Source organism: Microchirus variegatus, assembly GCF_963457635.1.
Source record: "Microchirus variegatus genome assembly, chromosome: 22".
Classification (NCBI taxonomy): Eukaryota; Metazoa; Chordata; class Actinopteri; order Pleuronectiformes; family Soleidae; genus Microchirus; species Microchirus variegatus.
Genome location: NC_139823.1, coordinates 19,327,835 through 19,352,021, shown reverse-complemented (window position 1 = coordinate 19,352,021; position 24,187 = coordinate 19,327,835). Strand labels below are relative to the sequence as shown.

The following is a 24,187-nucleotide window of genomic DNA, read 5'->3' as shown; positions in this document are numbered from 1 at the left end:
GACATCACAGCTTCATGGTCACACCGTAAAAACATCACCGTCAACAACTATAAACATAAACAAAGCAATATTGATAAATGATTGAAAGGTAATTTCTCCAATAAATATCACAGTTAACCCTTTAAAGGCGCCATATGTAAGAATGTGGCCAAAAACAGTTACTACACTCAAATTCAAAATACCGAGGTCTTTTAGGTTTCGTTTTCTGACGTAACTGGCAACCCGTGGTTGCTCGGCAGCTGAGACTCTACTGACTGCAATGATTGGTAGACGGCAGTAGGTGGCGCCACGTGACGCCAAAACATGATTTCAAAACATAAACATGATTTGCAGTCTGCAAAAATATTTTTTTTAATGCAAATATTTTGTCTGTACTGTTGTTGTTGGTGAGTTCAGTTTGTTATATGAACATTATTCCTGAGTCTCTGTGACATATTAGGAGGATTTTATCATTTATTACATAATGCACCTTTAAGGTACGCACTTAGAAAAAAGCAAAAGAAAAATTATTTATTTCTTCGCATTTTTTATTATTTTATTTTATTTACTTATGATAATAAAAACAATCAATATTTTTATTTTATTTTTTGAGACAGTTGAGACGTCTGTTCATAATGAACCTGGTTTGCATAATTCATAAAGTACCACATTCAGAACAATTCACATTAAGTGTTGGTGAGTTCAGCTTTATGCATTTTTCAATGACATATAGTGACTTAAAGTGTGGTCGACCAAATGGTTGAGTAGTACTTTAAAGGGTTAACGGTGAAATAAGTCCATAAAATGTCAACATATTGAGTTTTGAGCTTCTCAGACGTGAAAATGAGGACATTAACGAGACGTTCAGCAGATTTAAACCGTTTAAATAAACCTCCAGATGAAGATGAAGCAGCTGAATAACCACAGTGTGGTGTTTCCAGCGTTATCTGCTGCTGTACCTATTGTTTTTAATTAAGGTGGAAACAGACGCCGGGCGAGGCTGTGCAGTCCTCTCTGCTCTGTTTTTCCTCAGAAATAATTGCTGTCCTTTGCCTTGGTAGGTCAGCGTCATTTGTCCACCGTCTATTCCCCGAGTCCCCAGCAGGGAGGCGGCGTTTGCAGCAGCGCTCACATGACGGAACAGTTGCCGCAGCCACTTAAAGAGACGCCTGTGTGTGTGTGTGTGTGTGTGTGTGTGTGCGTGTGTGTGCGTGTGTGAGACGCCGAGCAGGAGCTAACAATCTCAACTCCTGTGGTGAAGAAGAAGAGAAAAAACCTCCGCAGAATAATCAAGTAGACGACTCCTGTGGAGACGTTTGAACTCATAAAAACAAACAAACAGAAATATTTGTCCTTCAGCTGCAGAGACAGAGTCAGACGTCTGCAGCTGCTGCTGCCCACACACACACACACACACACACACACACACACACACTGAACCACCAGTGTTTCTGAGGAGCACGAGACGACGTACGATATCCTCACAAATGACCACAAAGAGTCAGCTGGTGGGTGTTTGTGATCATCGTGACTGAAGAAAATCATTCACAGTTCACGCTGAACTCACCAACACACAGTCCTAGTCATGTATTTTGAAGCACCACAAGGGGGAGCTGCAGCATTGTTACATTTATTCCAGGGTTTTGTCATTTTTCAGTTTTTTTCCCAACGTTTTGTAACCTTTAGAGACTGAAAACTGGTGTTTTTATATCATTTATGTCTGTGTCTGTTTATTTGTGGACATCTTTTTGAAACCATCACATTAAGAACCACATGAAGGCTCAAAGTATTTACATTTAAAGGCGCCATATGTAAGAATGTGGCCAAAAACAGTTACTACATTCAAATTCAAAATACCGAGGTCTTTGAGGTTCCCTTTTCTGACGTAACTGGCAACCCGTGGTTGCTCGGCAGCTGAGACTCTACTGACTGCAATGATTAGTAGACGGCAGTAGGTGGCGCCACATGGCACCAAAACATGATTTCAAAACATAATCATGATTTGCAGTCTGCAAAAAAAAATGTTTAATGCAAATATTTTGTCTGTACTGTTGTTGTTGGTGAGTTCAGTTTGTTATATGAACATTATTCCTGAGTCTCTGTGACATATTAGGAGGATTTTATGATTTATTACATAATGCACCTTTAAGAATCAAATATATATATATGTTAAAGCATATTTTATTATTTAATAAGATAAGAGAGTCCTTTATTCGTCCCATAGTGGGGAAATTTATTAACAATTCACCTGATGGGAGGGAGGGTGGGATATCAGGACAAATGCTTTTGTTTTCTGTCTGTACTCACTGTGTGGGGGTAAAAAAAAGTATATACTTCCTATGTACTCAATAATAAATTGATTACAAAAAAACAATTCCTGTAGTGAGAATAAACCTGATGTTAATGATGTCATCGGTCCATGTTCTTACCTTGTTGCTGCGGCAGGTTTTGGCTCTGAGGGCAGTTAAAGGGCAGCGAGTTGACGGGCAGTCGGTGGTAAAGCTGCTGCAGCTGCTGCTGCTGATGATGATGCTGCTGCTGCTGATGATGCTGCTGCTGCTGCTGATGCTGCTGCTGCTGCTGCTGATGCTGGGTGGAGCAGTGTGGATGATGAGCTGAGGAGCAGTAACATGTTGACATCTGGAGGAGACAACAGAGAGCAGTGATTGAGGTGAGTTTGTTGTGTAGCAGGGATGAATCAGGTGTGTGTTTGTGTGTGTGTGTTCTTGTACTTGCGGCATACTGAGGACCAGTGAGGGTTTTTAACCAACAAAGTGATGTCATTTTTACGGAGTGAGAACATTTTGGCCGGTCCTCACTTTGTTTTCATTGAAATCACTTCCTTAGGTTGATATAACATGCTATACTCAATTTGTCAAAAAAAAAAAAAAAATCAAATTTTGGACAACATAGTATAGTATGACGTTTTTTTTGTTGTCAAATTTTGGACCAAAAATTTGGGGTTCATTTTTTATTTTTCAAATTCTGGACGAAATAGTATAGTATGACGTTTTTGTCAAATTTTGGACTAAAAATAATTAAAAAAAAAAAATTTGAAAAAGTTTTCCAACCATTTTTGCTCCGGGGCTCCACCTGCAGACATTTTGTGGTACTGCAACCAGTAGTTCTTTGTAGACATCATTCATGAAGTAGATATTTGTAATTGTGTTGATTTCTAAAGTGGAAATGCTGGTCCTCAGTTTGTCAGCAAACCAGTCCTCAGTATGCAGCAAGTACAAGAATGTGTGTGTGTGTGTGTGTGTGTGTGTGTGTGTACCTGCTGCAGAGGCTGCTGGATGTACGCGTGCTGCTGCAGCAGCGGCTGGTTGAGGCTGGAGGCGGGGAACGCAGCAGGGCCTGGGGTGGAGCTGGGGTAAGCGTGGTTGGGGGCTTGAGTCTGCAGTGGGATGTGTTGACCTTGAAGCAGAGCTGAGTGACCTCCTGAAGGAGACGCCACCACGTAGTTGACCTGCTGTGGGGGAGGAGGATGAGGAGGAGGAGGAGGCGGAGCTCCCTGCAGCACCATAGGGGTCGGGTGGTGGTGGTGGTGGTGGTGGTACATGGTGGGGTAGTGGCGGGCGTCCTGAGCCGCGGCTCCGCCGTCGCCGGGCGGATGCTGCGTCAGTGTCATGTGACTGAACTGGGCGTTCAGGACGTCGGGCTGGAGGGAATAGATTTAACACAACAGTTTTACCACCAGGGGGCAGACATCTGACTTCAAAGATAAGAGCTACGCCAAAATACTGAGTCTATGTTCATGTCTTTATCTTCACTGTTAGACAGACTTTAACAACAGGAAACTGAAAGTAGAACTAAAGTAAACTGTGTTTCTGTGAAAGGTGTCAAACTGTGGAATTGCTGTGATAAGGATTTAAGAATGTGTAGCTCAATCTATGTTTTAAAAAAATGTTTTAAATATAAAATGTTAAACAGTTATAAAGATATTTAGTAATGTAAATTATGTTGGTAGTCTATATTAACATTAAAATAGCACCACAATAGACCCCATATTAGTATATAATATAGTATTATTATTGTTATATAATATAATGCAATACATTTATCTTTGTTTCCTTTTTATACATTTCCTTTCTTATTTGTGTATTATCATCACCATATAATAAGCCCTTGGCTTCAGCCTACTCCTTTTTCTGACATTTTTATTTACCATTATTTGTGAAATGAACATGTAAATGTCTCAATGTATATTAGTCTGAATTAAAAAAAACATTCATTCTCCCACACCAAATCCCATAGAGAAAACCATTGATTTTAGCTCACAGGGACACAGGAGCTGCTGGTCCTCTGCTGCCTCGTGTGGTCACTTTGAGTCACTAAATTAAGTCTAGATTAAATATTTTAAAAGCCGAATTCACTAAAATCAGTCATTGTAAGTTAGTGATGGAGGCAGCAGTGGATCAACAACTCCTGTGAACTCCTGTGTGCTGTGATGTTAAACTCACTGGTTTACTCTATGGGCTTTGGTGTGGGAGAGTGAGTGGTTTATAAACTTCAGTTTCCTGTTGTTTAAGTCTGTCTTACAGTTAAATAAAGATGTCAATAAGTTCTTAAGATATCGTAGACTTAAACTGGTGTAGATGTTTCATCGTCTCCTTATATTTTAACAGAGAAAAACAACAGAATAAACCTGAACTATCCCTTTAATGTGAGCGCGGTCTGCAGAGACACAGTATTTATCAGCATCATCCCTCTGACATGTTGTTGGAAAAGAAGTGGTTTGTATTTTTTTTTTTAGTCATGGATAATTCAGAGCTAACATCTGCTGATGAATTAAATATTAATGGAACGTTTCCGTCTGCATAATTAGCCACAGAGACGCGACTTTGACCAAAACCAGGTCAAAAACCAGGTTAAGTGATGACATCCTTTAAATATGTGTAATATAACGGCTCCTGCTCCATTTAAAGATTCTTAAAAAAGGAGCAAATCTGTGTGATGAAACGTCACTGAGTGGTTTATCAATGAGCTGATGAAGACCTGGATCATCACACTCACACACACTCACACACACACACACACACACACAGGTCAGAGGTCACACACAGACACTGAGGAGGAGGAGAAGAAGAAGAAGTTGTGTACCACAGTGTACTGTTGGTTAGCACAGATGGGCAGGAACTGAGAAGGAGCAAGAGGAGGAGGAGGAGGAGGAAGAGGGTAAGAGACCGTTGGGCTGTGGAGAGGCTCAGAGGACGACTGGAGAGGAGGACACATGATCTGAGAGAGGAAGAAGAGACCAAGAGACAGGACAGGACATGAGACAGAGGGAGGGTCAGCGATGATAGGCCCCGCCCACTTTCACAGGTATCACAGGTACAGATATTAAAGGCGCCATATGTAAGAATGTGGCAAAAAACAGTCACTACATTCAAATTCAAAATACAGAGGTCTTTTAGGTTTCCTTTTTTCCGACGTAACTGGCAACCCGTGGTTGCTCGGCAGCTGAGACTCTACCGACTGCAATGATTGGTAGACGGCGGTAGGTGGCGCCACATGGCGCCAAAACATGATTTCAAAACATAAACATGATTTGCAGTCTGCAAAATATTTTTATTTAATATTTTATAACATTACGTGAGCTTAAAATAAAGCAGATAAACAATCAATTCATATTCTGATGATTGTTGTTTCAAAATAAGAGGCTGAAACAATTAATCGATTACTAAATTAATCGTCGACTATTTTGATAATTTCATTCTGATCGTTTTAGCTTCTTAAATGTGAATACTGTCTTTGTTTCTTTGCTCCACATAACAAATAAATCATTAAAAACTGAATCATTAGCTCCTTTTAGCACTGTTAGCTTTAGCCTACAGTGGAAGTGGAGCGGTGTGTTTATTAAAGGAAAAGCGCAGCGCTAACAAATAACGTTAGCGTACCTGTGTAACTGCGTATGTGCGCCTCTGTTTTTAAAGTTTAGCGTTAACTTTAGAGACTCATTTTAACAATCCGGAGTCACGTAAACATGACGTCGCGTGCGTCTTTTTCCGGTCAGTCGTCGTGAAAAACGCGTTGTGCGTTAACATGCACTAATTTTGTGACATTTTCTGGACCAAACGAGAATATAATCGACAGATGAATCGATTACAAAAATAATCGTTAGTTGCAGCTCTCGGTAATTTTGCACGTTTTTGTTCTTAGAAGAGTCACTTCTATGGTTATATTTGATAATACACTAACTCATTTGCATCATCAGCCAAAGAAAAACATTGTCTGAAGTGCTCGAGGATGATGATTGGACCATTTGATTTAGGGGGAGGGGCTTAGCTCCCACCATTAGCTCCTATTACAACAGTATTAGTTAGTGAGGTTAAAGGAAACGTGAATGTAAAAAAGAGAGAGAGAAAGAATGAGATGTACAGGTGAGTGTAGCCCCGCCCACTGACCTGTGGGTGCAGATGATTGGCTGGCTGTTGCTGTCCTGCAGCAGCAGAGATGGACTGCTGTGGGTTCTTGACCTGCTGTGGGTTCCTGCCTGCAGCAGCAGCAGCAGCAGAGGTCACCATGTTGGCCGGGTTGAAGAGCACAGCGGTGCCGTCAGGGTGGATGAAAGGCTTGCCTGTCAGAGGGAAGTCATGTGACGTGAGTTTACCGTGAAGGCCACGCCCCCTCGCAAACACAGAGTCAGGCTCTAAGCTGCACAACTGTGTCCTGATGAATATTCACACATTTGTCCATCTGCTCAGCGAGCTTTAAATGGACTCGACAAACTGAGCGCTGCTCCACGCCAACCTGTGATTCTGTCCGCAAACCATGAATATTCATCAGGAAACAGAGAATTCTGGGTAGTATATGCAGTATATGGTGATCAGGTCTCTGCTGGGCTTTTCCCATTCTGATTTTAAAGACGTTATTGTCAGACGCACCTGTGTGTGGGTTGACCAGAACGCTGCCAGGTGGTATCCCTGAGGCTTCCAACGGAAACACATAGTAGTTGGTTGCTTCTGTAGCTGGTGGTGGAGGCTGCTGAGGAGGAGGAGGAGGAGGAGGGACGTTCTTCATCATGTCGGGGAGGAGGCCCGGGCCTCTGGGGTCCACGGCCGGGTGGATCAGGGGCGGGTTGAGGATGCCCGACCGGGACGAGGTCAGGACCGGGAGGGGCAGCTGGGGGCGGGACAGAGAGCTGGACGAGGAACCGACGCTGCTGCAAGACTCTGAACCTGAGGCCAGACCAAAGAAGACAAACGCTGGAAAAACTTTAAATAAAGAACCGGGATGTTGTTCAGATAAAGCAGAGAGTCGTCTGCAAACAGACAAACAATAACCGTCACAACAAGGCATTTTATTTAACTATAACTAAACAGGATTTTTATTTTAATGCGTTAATCCTTTAGTAAACATCACTACATAGACATAGAGTTAAATAAATAACAAATACATTTAATCAAATTCTGAATCCTGAGGGATTAGGTCGCAAAAGTATTAACACGTACTCGACACGTTATCGCTTATGTAATTAAATCTTACAGTTTTTATTGTTTTAATCACATATTGATCATTTTCTATAAGAATATATTTAAAATATATAAATATTTTGAAATCGTATCTTAAATTAATCCACACAGAAATGTCGTTTTTGGGATTAATTTCCATGTTTACACACAAAACCATGACGTCGTAATCCCGTTTATCTGTGTCATCGTTTTCTTTTTCTCTTCATGATAATTTTTATTAAGTCGTCCCTGACTAATTCTTCTTATTATTCTCCGTGTGTTACAGCGCCACCTACAGGCCCAGCATATGTACTACAGCGTTTAGCGTCATCTCCTGCAACGATGCTGCAGGTTTTTTTTTACTGAAATCTTTATTAAAAATCCATGCGTCTTAAAGTATCATCTCGACTGATGTTTTAAAAGATGTTTTAAATGAGATAAATGAGAAGGTTTCCTCTCCGATGGCTCAAACAAAGGTTATTTCAGGGCTGAGGAGGAGACAGAAAACTGATGCAGCAGAACAGAAAAGACGTCTCCTCCACTTAAACTCCCCAAAGCCCCAGTGAAGCAGACGGTCTGCTCGTAAACAAGTTAAAAAAAAGAAAAGGAAATAAGAGATCGCTGCTGCTGCTGCTGCTGCTGCTGCTGCAGAGGCAGCAGAGACGCAAACATCTCTGCAGATATAAGAACAAAAGCGTTGTCTGTCATCTCAGCCAATCAGGTTACAGATGTGTCCGATCACAGCAGGGGACAAAGGCCTAACTTCATCTCACTGAGCTTTTTATGCTGCTGCTGCAACACTTTTTCACCAGCGTCGTCCATCACCGCTGCTGCTGTTCACTAATTGGTTCTGACAGCTGTCCGGCTCTGGGGGCCGGACCAACACTCTTTATTCATGGCGGCAGGACGACAAACATTTGTTCTGATTACACCTCAGGCTCCACCCCCCCCTCCCACAAACCCTGAATTCTGCTGGACCATGCAAAAAAACGTGCTTTTCTTTTCTCTTTTAAAGCCCAAAGATGACATCATCATGATGATGATGATGATGAGGAGAAGTTTTCCTGCGAATAAAGAAAGTGTGAAGACGTCCGTGTGTCTGTCAGGAGGAGCCGACTCTGACGAAACGCGCCATTTAAACCAGAAATACGCACAAAAATCCACTCCTGCTGCACTTTTAAAGTGCAGAGGAAGCACCTTTTTCCTCTGTAATTGCGTCGTCTTGCCTGTTTTGGAGAGCCTGCCCGTGCTCTTGCTGCTGGCCGTGCTGTCTCCACGCACCAGGCCGGGGGAGATGCCACTGAAGCTGCTGGCCTTGGTGATGGCGGGCCGCGGCGCCAGGCGGTTGGAGCTGTCCGAGCTGTCCGTGCTGCTCCACGGCCGCGGCTCGCCGTGACGCGGCAGCGCCTCCGTCTCCGAGCTGCTCTGACGGCTGGCTCCCGAGCGGCCGGCCCGTAACCTGCCGAGGATTAAAACACGTCAGCGCGATCTCTAATTCTGAGGGAGCGGATTTTTTTGACAGAGTCCATGTTTTTAACGCTCCGTCACCTTTTTGCAATTTCAATCTAGCTGTCGGGAAAGTGCAAATCAGAGGTTTTTAACCCAAATCGTTCAGCTCTTAGTCAACAAAAAAAAACACAACAAACACTTCTGCTGACAGATGCAAATTTAGTTTAACATAATTTAAAAGTTTGGAGCTGTTTTTTTCTGCTCAGCTCAAACGTAAAGTGCTATCAGTTCTGTCAAAGACGTTTAAACTCAGACGTGATCAACATTATAATCACCGTGTGATCAATACTCAATAATCGATATCAGCTGATGGAGACGGAGCAGGTGTGAGCTCGTACCTGAACATCTGCCTCCTCTGCTGCGTGCTCAAGCATGAGTCTTCATCCTGCACGCTGAGGAGGAGGAGGAGGAGGAGGAGGAGGAGGAGGAGGAGGAGGAGGAGGAGGAGGAGGAGGTGTTAGAGAGTGAGACATCCACCATTTTAAAAAGTGACAGAAGGAAAAGCTGCTGCTGCTTCTCTCTCAAACACAGCAGCCATGTTAGAAACACACTCGTGAAAACGGATTCATTCATTTACGAGAGTGTTCTGTTACAGTAATAATTAAGTGATAATAACGATTTAAGTGTTGATCAGTGTTTCCTAAAATCTGGAAATGATGACGTTGTTTCTCAAGTGTCAGTTTGAATGATTTCTTTGTTATGAGGAGCAAAGAAAGCAGAACATATTCACATTTAAGAAGCTGAAAAATGGAAATAGTTATTAAATTATCAAAAAATGCCCACTAAAAACGATGAATCATTCTCAAAAGGGTGCGTCTACCTTTAAATAATACATTATTTAAATGATAAGAAGAAGAAATTAGGAGTGCAGTCATTTAAACCTGGGATTAAACAGGACAAACACTGATGTATGCTCTGCATTTTGTGCCTTTTTTGTGTTTTATTTTGAATAAAACACAAGTCATCAGAGAATAAAGTGGAATTTGAGTGCATTTATGATGCATTCTGCAAGTTTCTGACAACAAAAAAAGGTGCAAACGTACAAGAATTTGACATTTGTGTAACAACATAAATTATATGAATTGAATGTGTACGCGTAGTATTTCAAACCCTTGCACTTTCTCACCTTCTGTCCAGTATGAAGTGATCTCCCTGTGGGTCAGAGTGAAAATGACACTCGGGTTACACAGGTTTACGTTCTTTAAAAAACGACGACAACGACTTCATGAGTGAAACAGCGGGGAAAGTTAACGCTAAAACAAAAACGAGGGCTCCAGGACGGAGGCAGTCGTCGTGTCTCTAAAATCATAAATCCAGCAGAGTTAATCGGCTGTGAAGACATCTATTGAATTTGCACATGAATAGAAACAACACAAAGATTTGTGTAACATCACCCTCCTCTTCCTCCACCTCCTCCTCCTCCTCACCCCCCACCCTCAGCCCTCCTACGCTAACAGCTCTCACATCATGTGCAAATATCCTTTCTCTGGCTCGCTGGTACTCCTCCTCCCGCTCCTCCATCGATTTGCTCCTCTTGTCAGCTTTCAAACGCATTCGAATCTGGCAACGACAGACACACACACACACACACACACACACACACACACATGCTTCTTTAGCACTCGTGGTACAGGACACGCCAGATTGTCCCCACTCTTAGCAACATGTCTGAAATGAAAGTGACAGCTTGGCGAGGAAGAAGAAGAAGAAGAAGAAGAAGAAGAAACACCCACCGTGCTGTCTTCACGATCAAAGCTGGAGTTGTCTCGTTTGAGAATGTAGCGTTTCTGGAAATCGTCCACTCTGTCATCCTTGATGTGCTCCGAGAATTTCTGCTCGGGTCTGTGAGGAGGAGGAGGAGGAGGAGGAGGAGGAGGAGGAAGAGGAGGAGGAGGTTTTCAGTGACAGCAGCATATGTGGAGTCACACTCCACTCATATCTGTCCACTGATTCCTCCTCAGCGTTTAATTAAGGACTCACTGACCACAGAATCACACAGACACACACACATCCATCACTGACACACACTCACATCCTGGTGTTGGTGGTTTTGTTGATCACCACTGACTTCCCGCTGGGATCCACGTTGTGGTCCATCCCAAAGTAAGCAGCCACTCGGTGTAACAGCATCCTGTGGTAGGCCGTCATGGGTGGGAACTTCCTCTTCTGACTGCTGCACACACGCACACACACACACACACACACACACACACAAGAGGAGAAACACACACTCAGTCAGAGGACAGGTGTGGGCTTTTATTGTGAAATGTACACGTCCTAAAAACACACTCATGTGCAGTTAGAACAAGGTTCTGAAGACATGAAGACATGAACGGTGAGTTCTTCTGTGATAAATGAACGTTTCTTACTCGTTATTGCTGATGAAGTCCAGGATGTCCTGCTCCAGCTTCAGAAGCATGATCCGATCTCTGCACAACAACAACAACAACACAACAATAACACAACAACAGTCTCAGAAAACAACTTCACTCTGAGCTTTCAACATGTGGATCTGTGGATGATGATGTGTAGATGTTGTGTAGCAGCAGTTGTGTAGATGATGTGTAGATGTTGTGTAGCAGTAGTTGTGAAGATGTGTAGCAGTAGTTGTGAAGATGTGTAGCAGTAGTTGTGAAGATGTGTAGATGTTGTGTAGCAGTAGTTGTGTAGATGTTGTTGTGTAGATGTTGTGTAGCAGTAGTTGTGAAGATGATGTTGTGTAGATGTTGTGTAGCAGTAGTTGTGAAGATGTGTAGATGTTGTGTAGCAGTAGTTGTGTAGATGTTGTTGTGTAGATGTTGTGTAGCAGTAGTTGTGAAGATGATGTTGTGTAGATGTTGTGTAGCAGTAGTTGTGTAGATGATGTGTAGCAGTAGTTGTGAAGATGTGTAGATGTTGTGTAGATGTTGTGTAGCAGTAGTTGTGAAGATGTGTAGATGTTGTGTAGATGTTGTGTAGCAGTAGTTGTGTAGATGTGTAGATGTTGTGTAGATGTTGTGTAGCAGTAGTTGTGCAGATGTTGTGTAGCAGTAGTTGTGAAGATGATGTTGTGTAGATGTTGTGTAGCAGTAGTTGTGTAGATGATGTGTAGCAGTAGTTGTGTAGATGATGTGTAGCAGTAGTTGTGAAGATGTGTAGATGTTGTGTAGCAGTAGTTGTGTAGATGTTGTTGTGTAGATGTTGTGTAGCAGTAGTTGTGCAGATGATGTGTAGATGTTGTGTAGCAGTAGTTGTGTAGATGATGTGTAGATGTTGTGTAGCAGTAGTTGTGTAGATGATGTGTAAACTTTGTGTAGATGATGTGTGGATGCTGTTGTGTGGCAGCAGTTGTGTAGATGTTGTGTCGCAGTAGTTGTGTAGATGATGTTGTGTAGATGTTGTGAAGCAGCAGTTGTGTAGATGATGTGTAGCAGATGTGTGGATGCTGTTGTGTGGCAGCAGTTGTGTAGATGTTGGGTAGCAGTAGTGGTGTAGATGATGTTGTGTAGATGTTGTGTAGCAGCAGTTGTGTCGATGATGTGTAGCAGAAGTTGTGTAGATTATGTTGTGTAGACTTTGTGTAGATGATGTGTAGCAGATGTTGTGTGGCAGCAGTTGTGTACCTGGGGTTGAACTCGTGCAGGTCTATACCAGTTATATCAGTGTAGATGTTGTGTAGATGATGTTGTGTTGCAGCAGTTGTGTACCTGGGGTTGAACTCGTGCAGGTCTATACCAGTTATATCAGTGTAGATGTTGTGTAGATGATGTTGTGTTGCAGCAGTTGTCTAGCAGCAGTAGATGATGTTGTGTAGATGTTGTGTAGCAGTTGTTGTTGTGTAGCAGATGTTGTTGTGTAGCAGCAGTTGTGTACCTGGGGTTGCTCTTCAGTGTGTTGACCAGGAACTCGTGATATACCAGTTGTATCAGTGTAGATGTTGTTGTGTTGCAGCAGTTGTGTAGCAGCAGTAGATGATGTTGTGTAGATGTTGTGTTGCAGCAGTTGTGTAGCAGATGTTGTGTAGCAGATGTTGTTGTGTAGCAGTTGTTGTGTAGCAGCAGTTGTGTACCTGGGGTTGCTCTTCAGTGTGTTGACCAGGAACTCGTGCAGGTCTATTCCAGTGGAGTCAGTGTAATCTTGACTGGAGTCTGAATCAGAGGCGGAGACACAAAGGTCAAAGGTCATGTGATTTCCTTTGATACTTGGAAGTTTCCGCCTCGTTAACACTGAGCGGGGGGGCGTGGCCATTGATATGCAAATGAGCGGCTCATTCAGACACATGTGTGAGGCTCACAGGGGCGCGGCTTGACCCTCAGAGTTCAGGAAGTGGACGATAAGGACGAGGACGCGGCGTGTTTGTGCAGCTCTCGCTCTCTGTGGGCGTCGGCATGCTATAATTGGCCGCCGCCTCATCAGGCGTGCGGCTCCACAGAGGGAAGCAGACACCTTCAAGCGCCTGTGGGAATCCGTATAATTGCTTCACACCTTCAGCTCCTCGCAATTAACTGAATCACGCCAATTATCGGCCCATAATGAGAGAGCGTTTAAAACGAGGAGCAGCTACTGGTCAAACTGGAGGGCGCTGAGGAGGAGGAGGAGGAGGAGGAGGAGGAGGAGGAGGAGGAGGAGGAGGAGGAAGAATGTGGATTCTCCTCATGATGAACTCAAGCATATAATCATTATAGAGGGCTGTAATTTCACCAAGTGACAGGGATTGTATGATCAGTATCATTAAAGCATTTGGCTTCAACGCTCCTGCTTTCACTGTTGCCACGGATACACCAGTGATATGATGCCACACACACACACACACACAGATGTAAAAATATGCATGAAAGTTGTTGTTCTGGAGGAGCCAATGTTTCTCAATGAGGCAGCAGGTGTTTGAGACGTAAAGGAACGCTTTAAATATGGATTTAAACACAGCGGGGACGTTCAAATGGAAAAGATGTTTTGTTTGGTCTGCAGGTGTCAGAAAACAGTGGAAACGATAGTGAATTTTTTGGTCTGCTCACCTCTGGACAGGCGTTTCTTCTGCGTCTTCTCAGGTTTGTCCACCTTGTCGCAGACGTCCTCCGTCTCCGCCGCTCGCTCCTCCTTCTCAAACGGCTGCAGGTGGAATCCATCCTGTCCACAAGAGAAGAAGAAGGAGAAGGAGGTCGATTAGACTAACACGGGTTAACGAGAGGACACCGAGGTTCTCTGCTGAACTACTCTCTTCCTGCCGGCTGCCATCACATCCAGCATCGCTATGGCAACTAATCTGTCAGATTATCTTGTTTTTATGAAGCCACCTGAATAAAACATGACACTGAGCCTGGGAATCAAACAACGCAGCACATTCTCATTTGTCCTAATCCAACTCAGGCTGCTGAGGATGTTTTCTGAGCTCAGATGAGCTTTACCCCACACACACACACACTCTTGTACTTGCTGCATACTGAGGACCGGGTGAAAGTGCTGACAAAGTGAGGACCAGCATTTCCACTTCATAAATCAACACAATTACAAATGTCTACTTCGTGAAGGACTTTGAAACGGCGCCGAAACACTATGAAGAGGCAAATCGAACATGACCCCGCCAACGTGACGTACATTACAAATAACCCCATCTATAAAGAACTACTGGGTGCAGTACCATAACATGTCTGTAGGTGGAGCCCCAGAGCAAAAAAGTGTGTGAAACACCAGGACTGGAAAACGGGTTTTTGTACCAAATTATAGTATAGAGTATAGCATGTTTACAACCTAAGGAAGTGATTTGAATGAAAACAAAGCTAAGACCGGACAAAATGTCCCCACTTTGTAAAAATGACCTCACTTTGTTGGTTAAAAACCCTCACTGGTCCTCAGTATGCCACAAGTACAAGAACACACACGCACACACACTATAACAATCCATGATAAAGTATCAGTGATGACTTTTCCTCGTCTTAAAGACTGCTGCAGTGATAATAATCAGACGTATTATACATGGAATGACGCTTCTTTAAAACGAAGCCTAATTATTTGTGTCGTAGCAGAATTTGACGACATTCAGGGTCAATGTCATTGTTTCTAACACGTAAATGTCCTTAATTTGAAGAAATAATCTCAGGTTATTATGTGGAGTGAGTGCATGTGCAGTGTATCGTCACTCAAACTTTTCTTGGTGTGCAGCTTGGTATTCATCAGACATCACTCTGCCCTACAGAAATATGGATTTTAGTTCTGCTAAGAAAATGTAAAAAAGCACTTTAAAAACTGCTCAATCTTACTGTAATATGTGAGAAATTTTGATTTGTGTGTTGGTTTTTACAAATTCTTTCACAGAAACTGTTTTAAATGAGTAAGGATGATTTTATTTGTCCGTTTCAACCAAATACAAAAATGAAAATATGGAAATAATGACGATTTCTTTCTTACACGGAGCTAAAGAAAACAAGAAAAAGTTCACATTTAAGAAGCTGAAACTTGGTTTAAAGATTAAAAACAGATTAAACTGACGATCGAAACAGTCGACGGTGAATTTAGACGTGGTTTTAACGTGATATTTGTCAATGGAATCATGTGAAAAGTAAGAGTGGGGGAAAAAAATTGAGATTCTAATCATCCACGATTCTGAATCGATTCATAAACTTCAAAAATCGATTAAAAAATAAATAAATTTCAGTTTTTATTTTGAAAAACCACACAAAAGTTTGTGTTGTTTGTGTACAGTTTATTTTTTATAACTTCTGGTAGAAAAAGGCAGCTCGTCTAAGCTTTTATTTATGATAACGTTATTTTTGATGTACAGGAAGTAAGTTTTTATTTGTTTTGAATGAATAAATGTTAACTTTTGTCTTAAGTTTGCCTTTGTGTGATCACATGATCACATTATCTTATACAAACTGGATTGTTTCGATGCCATGATTTGCCTTAACACACTATGCATTGTATACATTTTTGAATTGAATCGTTTGATTCGAATCGTGAGACACCCAAAGATTCACATCGCTAGTAAAAAGGTACATTTTCCCTCACACACATACACACAGAGACACACACACATACACACAGAGACAGACACACACACACACACACACTCTCTTGACTCAGAGCAGTTTCCTTTTCACTCCATTGGACAAAGAGTGAAAAGGAGAAGCTGAATAGAGGAGAGAGCGACCACTGCTGCTGCTGCTGCTGCTCCATAAGTGGATTAAAGTCCACTCTGGAAACATCACACACACTGTGTGACCCAGTGAAGGGTGTGTGTGTGTGTGTGTGTGTGTGTGACCTGGCAGCTCATAACCATAAAAGGTCAAGAGTGTGATGTGTGTGTAACAGCTGCGCAGCCTGATAATGAGACGCTGCGTTTTTAAAGACGCTGTGATTATATGTGAAAAATGTAATATGCTAATGAGCAACGGAGGAGCCACTAATTGCCCGAGCGAATCGGCGAGGAACGTGAGAATGAGTGTGTGGAGGTGACAGCTTCTTCTTCTCTGTGTGTGTGTGTGTGTGTTTCCAAAGCAAAGGGATCTTTTTGTTGTGTGTTTTTTCCTCGTCTCTTTGGCGACGTTTGCTGCTTAACGCCGCCCTCGCCGTCACTCGCCGCGCTGCAGCTGTTGGGAGCCGCCTCATTTGTTCGCTGACATCCATTTACCTTCAGATAAAAGAGAAGCGGCGAGAAAATGACGGCCCCGCGAATATGTAATGAACGGCGCGCTGTCACTCTGAAACAAACGGGGAAAAAAGAGAAAAGACGACGACAAAGACGAAGACGACGACGACGACGACGTGCCCGCCGTGATTTGTCCGCTGATTGGAGGTGACAGGCGAGAGGAGAGCGGGAGGAGGCGTGGACGCAGAAATCTGAAAACAACGCTCGTAAAACTGTGAAGAACGAGGAATCTTTAGCAAGACTTAGTGTGAAAGTTAAACTGTGGCAGAAATGTGAAGATGAACGTCTCTCAGGTCGTTGTCCACACTGTACAGCATTCTATTTTTAATGCGAAATTTAACTTGTGTTTTAATCTGAAATGTGTGACTGCAGCTGTGTTTATTCACTGTATTATCCACTGCCTTTGTATTATTGCATTTATTGTATTCAGAATATTTGATTCTGCACATTAGCTGAAGACGGACGTCTTATATGCATCACATTTTCTGTGCCAATGTCGTGTGTATCGTTCAAATAAAATATAATATTTCTCTCTTTCTTTAACCCTCCAGGTTACAAAAATGTAAAAAAAAAAACTTTTCTCACTGTAATTAATTATAATTATTTATTCTCGCAAACAGGATCTCTTCCAGTTCTTATTTGTTTCAAAATAAAAGCTCTGAATTCTGCACAAAATGAACATCTTTGTGACGACGGATTACATCGTCCACGTCACGACAAACACGTGGTCGATCGCTGCTGGTGAAGTGAGCATTTATTGCATTCAGAATATTTGATTCTATTCTAAAGACTGCACATTAGCTGAAGCCAGACGTCTTATATGCATCACATTTTCTGTGCCATTATCGTATGTATTGTCCCTGTTGAATTAACGTTAAAATAAAATTCAATATTTCTCTCTTTCTTTCTTTAACCCTCCAGGTTACAAAAATGTCCTAAAAAAAAGCTTTTTTCTCACTGTAATTAATTACAATTATTCATTTGTTTCAAAATAAAAGCTCTGAATTCTGCACAAAATGCACATCTTTGTGACGATAAGCACGATGTGCACGGGATTACAGCGTCCGCTTCACTGCTGGCGAAGATCAACGCTGACTGGGAAACGCCGTTAACGTGGTGAAGGCGCAAAGTCAGAGAATTTAGCGCAAAAATATGATACGATATCATAAATATGATGATATTTTTGTTTCTCCTAAAATAGTCCTGTTTTTAACCATCGTGTTTTAATTCACGTAGACGCAGAAAAATCCAAAAACGACGCCTGTAAACGGTGAGGAACGAGGACTCTTTATTGCTTTAGCTCTTTCTTTCTTTTCCCCTCCAGGTTACTTTGCCGCAGTACGGCGAGTCCTCGACTCCTCGGCCCAATAACAGCGCTGGAGCGGGGGGGTGGGGGGGGGGGAATATTGGGAGTATTCAATTAAAGCTGCTCCACAGCTCTGTGTTCTCCGCCGCTGACGGCTGGAAATTGTAATTTCCCCGACATGATTGATGGAGGTAATACGAGACGTCGCCGCCGCCGCCGTCGCGTGAGACTGTGGCGAGGACGACGTCGCCCTCCGGATACGACGCCGCGCTGCTGACTGGCTCAAACACGCTCACCTGAGTCCGAGTGTGTGTGTGTGAGTGTGTGTGCAGAGTGGCGTGTAATGGAGAGACTTCCATCAAAAACAACAACAACAAAAAAAAACAGTGTTCTACGCTCTCTGTTTCTGATGACGTGACGTTTCCCCTCGCACGCTATTTAATCACAACTGTCAGGACAAGGAAGGAAATGCTTCACCAACATACAGTCCTAGTGATTTGTTCTGAAGGAGCTGCATCTTTCCCTCCTGATTCTTAATTTTCTTGTTAAAAATGTTCAAGAAAAACACGTTTTTGTAACTTTACAACATTTCCAACTTTTTTGGTGACGAAAATCAGGTTTTTGTGAGAATATTTGGAATTAATTAAAACATTGTAGATTAGATTATTCATATAAAAAGCAACTTAATTTGGTAAAAGTATTGGTTTAAATAAACATAACTCTGTTTTGTTGGCGTCTTAAAACAAAGACTCCTTTAAGACACAAATGTGTGTGTGAGATGAACAAAATGTCCAAAAAAGCTCTTTTCTGACAAAAAACTGAAAGAAATCTTATTTGTTATAACTATGGTGTCCAAAATTTGACAAAACCGACATACTATACTACGTCGTCCAAAATGTGACTTTTTTTTTTTTTTTTTAAATGTTTGGTCCAAAATTTGACAAAAACGTCATACTATACTGTTGGGGGAAAACAGTTTTTGGTCCCAAAAAAAAAATATCGTCCCAAATGTGAAACATTTTTTTCAAAAAAAAATTCGGCCCAAAATTTGACAAAAACGTTGTACAATACTATGTCGTCCCAAATGTGAAAAAAAAATTCAGAAAAAATTTTGGTCCAAAATTTGACAAAAACGTTGTACAATACTATGTCGTCCCAAATTGTACAATTGTTTTTCAAAAAAATTTTTGGCCCAAAATTTGACAAAAACGTTGTACAATACTATGTCGTCCCAGATGTGACAATTTTTTTTCAAAAAAAATTTCGGTCCAAAATTTGACTAAAACGTACGATACTATGTCGTCGCAAATTTGAATATTTAAAAAAAAAAAAAATTTGGTCCAAAATTTGTAGAAAAAAAATTACATATATGCCGTCCCACATTTTTGGGAAAAAATGTAAATGCCAAAATTTGCCAAAAGCGCCACACTATACTTTGTCACGATGTCATCCAAAATTTGATGACATAGTAAATACAGTTGTACAGTTTACTCTTATTGGTCTGTATCCAGTAATGTCCAATAAACATTTAACAAACTTAGTAGCTCCTGGATTAAAACTATCAACTGTAATTCATTGCGGGGCTGCCAGAAATGTTTCTGCGGGCCGCACTTAGAGAACCTATGGTCTAAAACATGCAGATATGCGTTGCAATGATGTTAAAAAGGTGATTTTTGTGGAGCGAGTCTCAGTTTTTACCTGAGGAGCTGCTGACGGCTCAGGGACAGAACAAGGGAAGGATTCTTCACACACGGCCAGGCTCCGCACCAGCTTTAGCCTGGTGCTGGACTAAAGAGGAGGAGGAGGAGGAGGAGGAGGAGGAGGAGGTGCAGTTAAAACCATGCACACACACCTTCTCACACACACACACACACACACACAGAGTGTGCATCAACATCATCACAGTGAGCCACAGCGAGCTCCGTCAATCCCAGGCAAAGCAATCGCACACCGATTCAAATGAGTGCCAACACACACACTCACACATAACAATCTCACATTTAAATACAGAGAAATAAAGAAATATAAAAGAGCGTCAGTCAGCAGAGATGCAGCGACACGACAAACCGCTCCAAAATTCATCAACATCACGATCTCAACATGCAGAGCACACAATAGATCACACAAAACTGACATAATGTAGATTTATTCCACCAGAAACCGCCTTTAAATAAAAAAAACTAAAGTTTTTTGTGAGTCTTTGTTTGGTTCAGCTCATGTTTTCTTTTTTTATTCTTTTATGAGTGTATTTCACATTTAGTTGTTTTTATTTCACCTCTATTTAATTGTGATAAACGTTAAATGATGATTATTATTTAATGATTAGGTCTCAGTGTGGTGAGACAAAGCCTCACACACCACGAGGATTATTATATTATCTTATTTTGGGATGTTAATTTAATTATTTTAATAATCCCAGGTAGAGAAATTATTATAATTTTGAGAAGTAAAAAATATTTGTAGGTGAAAACACATCACACTTTTGTGTCTACGTCAAATTTGATCAACTTCACACACCAAATTTATTGAAAATAAGTCAAAATCCGAGTGAAACACTGTTAAAAACTGCAAAAATATGCATAATTCATTGTAAATTGTCTATTTTACATATGTCTTTTTTTTATATATATATATGTTTTTAAATATCTGAATATGGTTTAAGGATATTTGATGTCTTTTAATTGGATTTCAGTGCATTTTTAATGGCTTTAAAGAATGTTCTGCACCTTTTGATTTGACCATGACATAAACCAGTGATGCAGTGTAATGTAAAGAGGACAACGTTGTTATTTCTAAAATATTGAAATAACTGCAGTTTACTAGCTGTTATTTAGTGCAACAAAGAACAAAAACTCAAAACCTTAGTCCTTAAAACTGTGTATAAAATGATACGGTGATTATTTTTTGATTGGAAAAGATAAAAATTAAACAACACACATATTTAAAGTGTTTCTTTTGTCGTCGACTGATGCTTTTATGTTGTTTTTATGCCGGTGGCATTAAAATATTCATTAAAAACAAGATTTTTCACTTCTAGATTTGTTAATTTAAGGTCATATCTGCAGTTTTCAGCAGCGACTCTCTCATATCATGCAGCCCTCGTTCTCAGGCACGACTCACAAATCCACAACGACGACGACGACAACAACAACAACAACAGCAGCAGCAGCGTCCGTGCACGACATGCAGTCATGTTAGGATGAAGCGTTACCTTGGAGAACTTCACAGGCTGTCCACAGGAGGAGGAGAAACAAACCACAAGACGTTTGGAATCAAACTTTTATCAGAAATAAAGTGGAGGAGGAGTGTGAATTAAACATGACCGCGGCCTACATTCACTGCGTTCACGTGCTACGAGCAGAAGAAACTTCACTTTAAATTTGTTTCTGCAGAATTTAGACGCAACGATCTGCAGAGACGGAGGGGAAAAAAACAAAAATCACACTTTTCCTGAGAGCACTTAACATTAATCTGTGCAGAGCATATGGTTCTGAAGAGGCTGCACTGTGGGGACACTGTCACACACACACACACACATGACCCCCCCCCACATACACACACACACAAACAGAAGACTTACAGAAGACACACTCCTGTTCCTCTGTGCGTCTGAATTTGGATAATAAAGGTCATGTGTGATGGTTTAAAAAGGCTGCTGCACTGATAATAGTTATATTTATTATATTTTGATACAAATAATACATGAATTCTGCAAAATTATATTGAAAAAAAGTCACTTGTTTAATTTTTTAATCAAATTATTTGTGTTAAAGCACAATTTGACTACAGAATTTGAAATAAACCAGTTTTTAAAATAAATCTGAAATGAAAGTGTATTTTATTTATTACAGCGTATTAGAGTCCAGATATTTATATTCATATATATCTTCTATACGTCAAGATATAGACTCAAATATCCAGATATTATTATTATACTAGACATATTGTGATATATATATATATATGTATATTTATCAAATGATAGATGAAGTATTAAGTGAGATTGTATTTAACCAGGACATAACCTTGAGACAGAATCTGTTTTTCCAAAAGTTCTGTTACTTATTTATTTATTCTTGTGTGTGTGTGTGTGAGATTAGAAAATGTAAAACTCCTCCGTTTTCATCTTTAACTTCTCGTCTCTGCAGCAGCAGAAACCGCAGAGAAGTTTCCATGGCGACTGACGGCGAGTTTTTCCTCTGACTGACGGACGACTTTTTGGCCGATTTTCATCTTAACAAATCCAAAACTTATACACAGCAGTGCGATTAAAAATAACGGATAAACTAAATATTAAACGCATGACATTTTCAAATTAAAACACAGGTCGTGTGGACGCAGATTAAATTGTAACACACACACACACACTGTCCTTCCCACCTGTCCTCTAAAAATCAAAAGGACAGCCCCTCCCCCCCTCCCTCTCAGCGCTCGAGGGCCAAATCACAGCGATAAAAAATTGAAACGGACCACTGTTCTCACGTCTGCAGCGTCTGTGACCCACCACCACTCTGTCTGTTTCAGGTAATGTGGAAGTGGGGGAGAAGGAGGGAGGAGGGCGGGGGTGTGAGTGCACCGCTACACCAGCTAATTGAGCGGCGTCGAGGCCGGTGGGGAATGAACAATGCCGACGGAGGAGGAGGAGGAGAAGGAGGAGGAAAGGGCTGAAGTCAGCAGAAGTAGGACGGCCACACCGGCCACCTGTCCTGCTGCAGAGGACGAAGCTGCAGAGCTGGAGGCAGATGGTGCCAAAGTCAACCAGTCCCATCACAAACGCTTCACTGCGCCCCCCCCCCTCTCCCACCTCCCCTGCTACCTATCCCTGTTCCCTCGCTCCTCTGTTCCACCCACAGCGAGCGGCGGCGGATCGCCCGAACCACCGCCGCCGCCGCGGCTCGTAGACAGAATTAGCTTCACCTCGGCCACGGCTGAGAAACTCCGGCAGAAAGGTCAGAAGCTTCAGAGCCGTCGGCGCATGTCGGGAGTTTCCCGCGGACACGGAATAATTATGTCAGGGTGAGTTTTTTTTACGTGGAGACTGAGAGGTTACAGAAGCGTACGCTGTCAGCGCAGAACAAGAGTTCACGTTCAGCAGTAAAAACCCTCACTGGCAGCAAGGACACAGTCACTCACCTCATGAAATCTGTGTCGGCTTCACGCTACGACGTCTTCAGAACACGTTCACGTCTTTATCTTCACTGTTGGACTGACTTTTGTAAACCACTCACTCTCCCACACCAAAGCCCACAGAGAAAACAGGTGATTTTAGCTCACAGGGACACAGGAGCTGCTGGTCCCTCTGCTGCCTCGTGTGGTCACTTTGTGAATCCAAATGAAGGATTTTTAATGGCAAATTTTACAGAATCAGTCATTGTAAGTTAGTGATGGAGGCAGCAGTGGATCAACAACTCTTGTGAACTCCTGTGTGCTGTGATGTTAAAATCACTGCTTTTCTCTATGGACTTTGGTGTGGGAGAGTGAGTGGTTTACAAAAGTCTGTGTAACAGTGAGATAAAGACGTGAACATGTTCTGAAGAGCTAATATCAGCCATGTTTTGACATAATCCCACTTTAAAAACTATCCCTTTATGCCCATTGTGAGGAGAACGATCCCCTCCCGTCTGCCCTCTTCTTCTCCTTCCTCCTCCTCCTCCTCCTCCTCTGTTGACTTCAGCTCCCCATGCTGGTGTCATTCTGTTCCTCGGGCAAACTCAGACACAGGAAGCTGGCGAATAAGCCAGGGTTTGAGCTCCAGATTATCTGCTTGCCTGACTCGCTCGCGCTGCCTTCCTCCAACCACACGGCCACACTGGCCCCGATCCAAACACTCAACCCTCAAAGCTTTTCGCCTGGATTTCCTCGTCTTGACCACACTTTTCCACAGATTTGTGCTTTTATTTTATTTCATTTCCTCTGCGGACACAGACCAGTCAGCACCGGTTTTACTCGGGCAAATTAACAAGTGCACATTATTTCCCTCGGTCCCACGGCGCTGACACAGAGATCTAATTAATTAGCGGGTTTATTTGAAAAGTGATCTCAGCTGTCCTGAATCCCCCCGCTGCATCGCCACAGCTCGGGAAACAGGAGAGTCACTCTAACAGCAGGAGAGAGGACTCTTTAAATGACCTGCTGGAGGAAGCAGAGCGGAGCTGAGCATCATTATTCCTGCAGAGACTCTTCAGGAATCAGAGTCCCGGCAGGAACAGGTGGAGAATGTGTCGGAGCGCTGCAGGTGACAGCAGCTCCTCAGGGCACACGGCGTTTGACGCTGACTCTGGGTGAAAGTTCACCCAGACGAGAGCGAGAGGAAAG

General features: G+C 42.2%; 1 protein-coding gene across 5 annotated transcripts in view; it reads right to left on the bottom strand.

The window, feature by feature from the left end:
• The window catches only part of LOC310943268 (R3H domain-containing protein 1-like), a 44,231-nt gene that overhangs the window by 7,677 nt on the left and 12,367 nt on the right, over positions 1-24,187 (bottom strand). For 3 of the 5 annotated variants that reach the window (XR_014593111.1, XM_083908799.1, XM_083908800.1), the window contains exons 4-19: positions 21,084-21,101; positions 19,571-19,660; positions 13,937-14,048; positions 12,991-13,069; positions 11,312-11,371; positions 10,975-11,115; positions 10,676-10,784; positions 10,407-10,502; positions 10,069-10,094; positions 9,281-9,334; positions 8,660-8,892; positions 6,867-7,160; positions 6,387-6,559; positions 5,083-5,217; positions 3,257-3,640; positions 2,409-2,619 (exon numbers count right to left, since the gene is read on the bottom strand). Coding sequence is in view for 4 of the 5 variants with exons in the window: in XM_083908799.1 (XP_083764925.1) it covers positions 2,409-2,619; positions 3,257-3,640; positions 5,083-5,217; positions 6,387-6,559; positions 6,867-7,160; positions 8,660-8,892; positions 9,281-9,334; positions 10,069-10,094; positions 10,407-10,502; positions 10,676-10,784; positions 10,975-11,115; positions 11,312-11,371; positions 12,991-13,069; positions 13,937-14,048; positions 19,571-19,660; positions 21,084-21,101 (2,215 nt within the window). In the remaining variant the exon portion in view is untranslated. The remainder of the gene's footprint in view (positions 1-2,408; positions 2,620-3,256; positions 3,641-5,082; positions 5,218-6,386; positions 6,560-6,866; positions 7,161-8,659; positions 8,893-9,280; positions 9,335-10,068; positions 10,095-10,406; positions 10,503-10,675; positions 10,785-10,974; positions 11,116-11,311; positions 11,372-12,990; positions 13,070-13,936; positions 14,049-19,570; positions 19,661-21,083; positions 21,102-24,187) is intronic. The other 2 variants (XM_083908801.1, XM_083908802.1) reach the window with 2 other exon arrangements.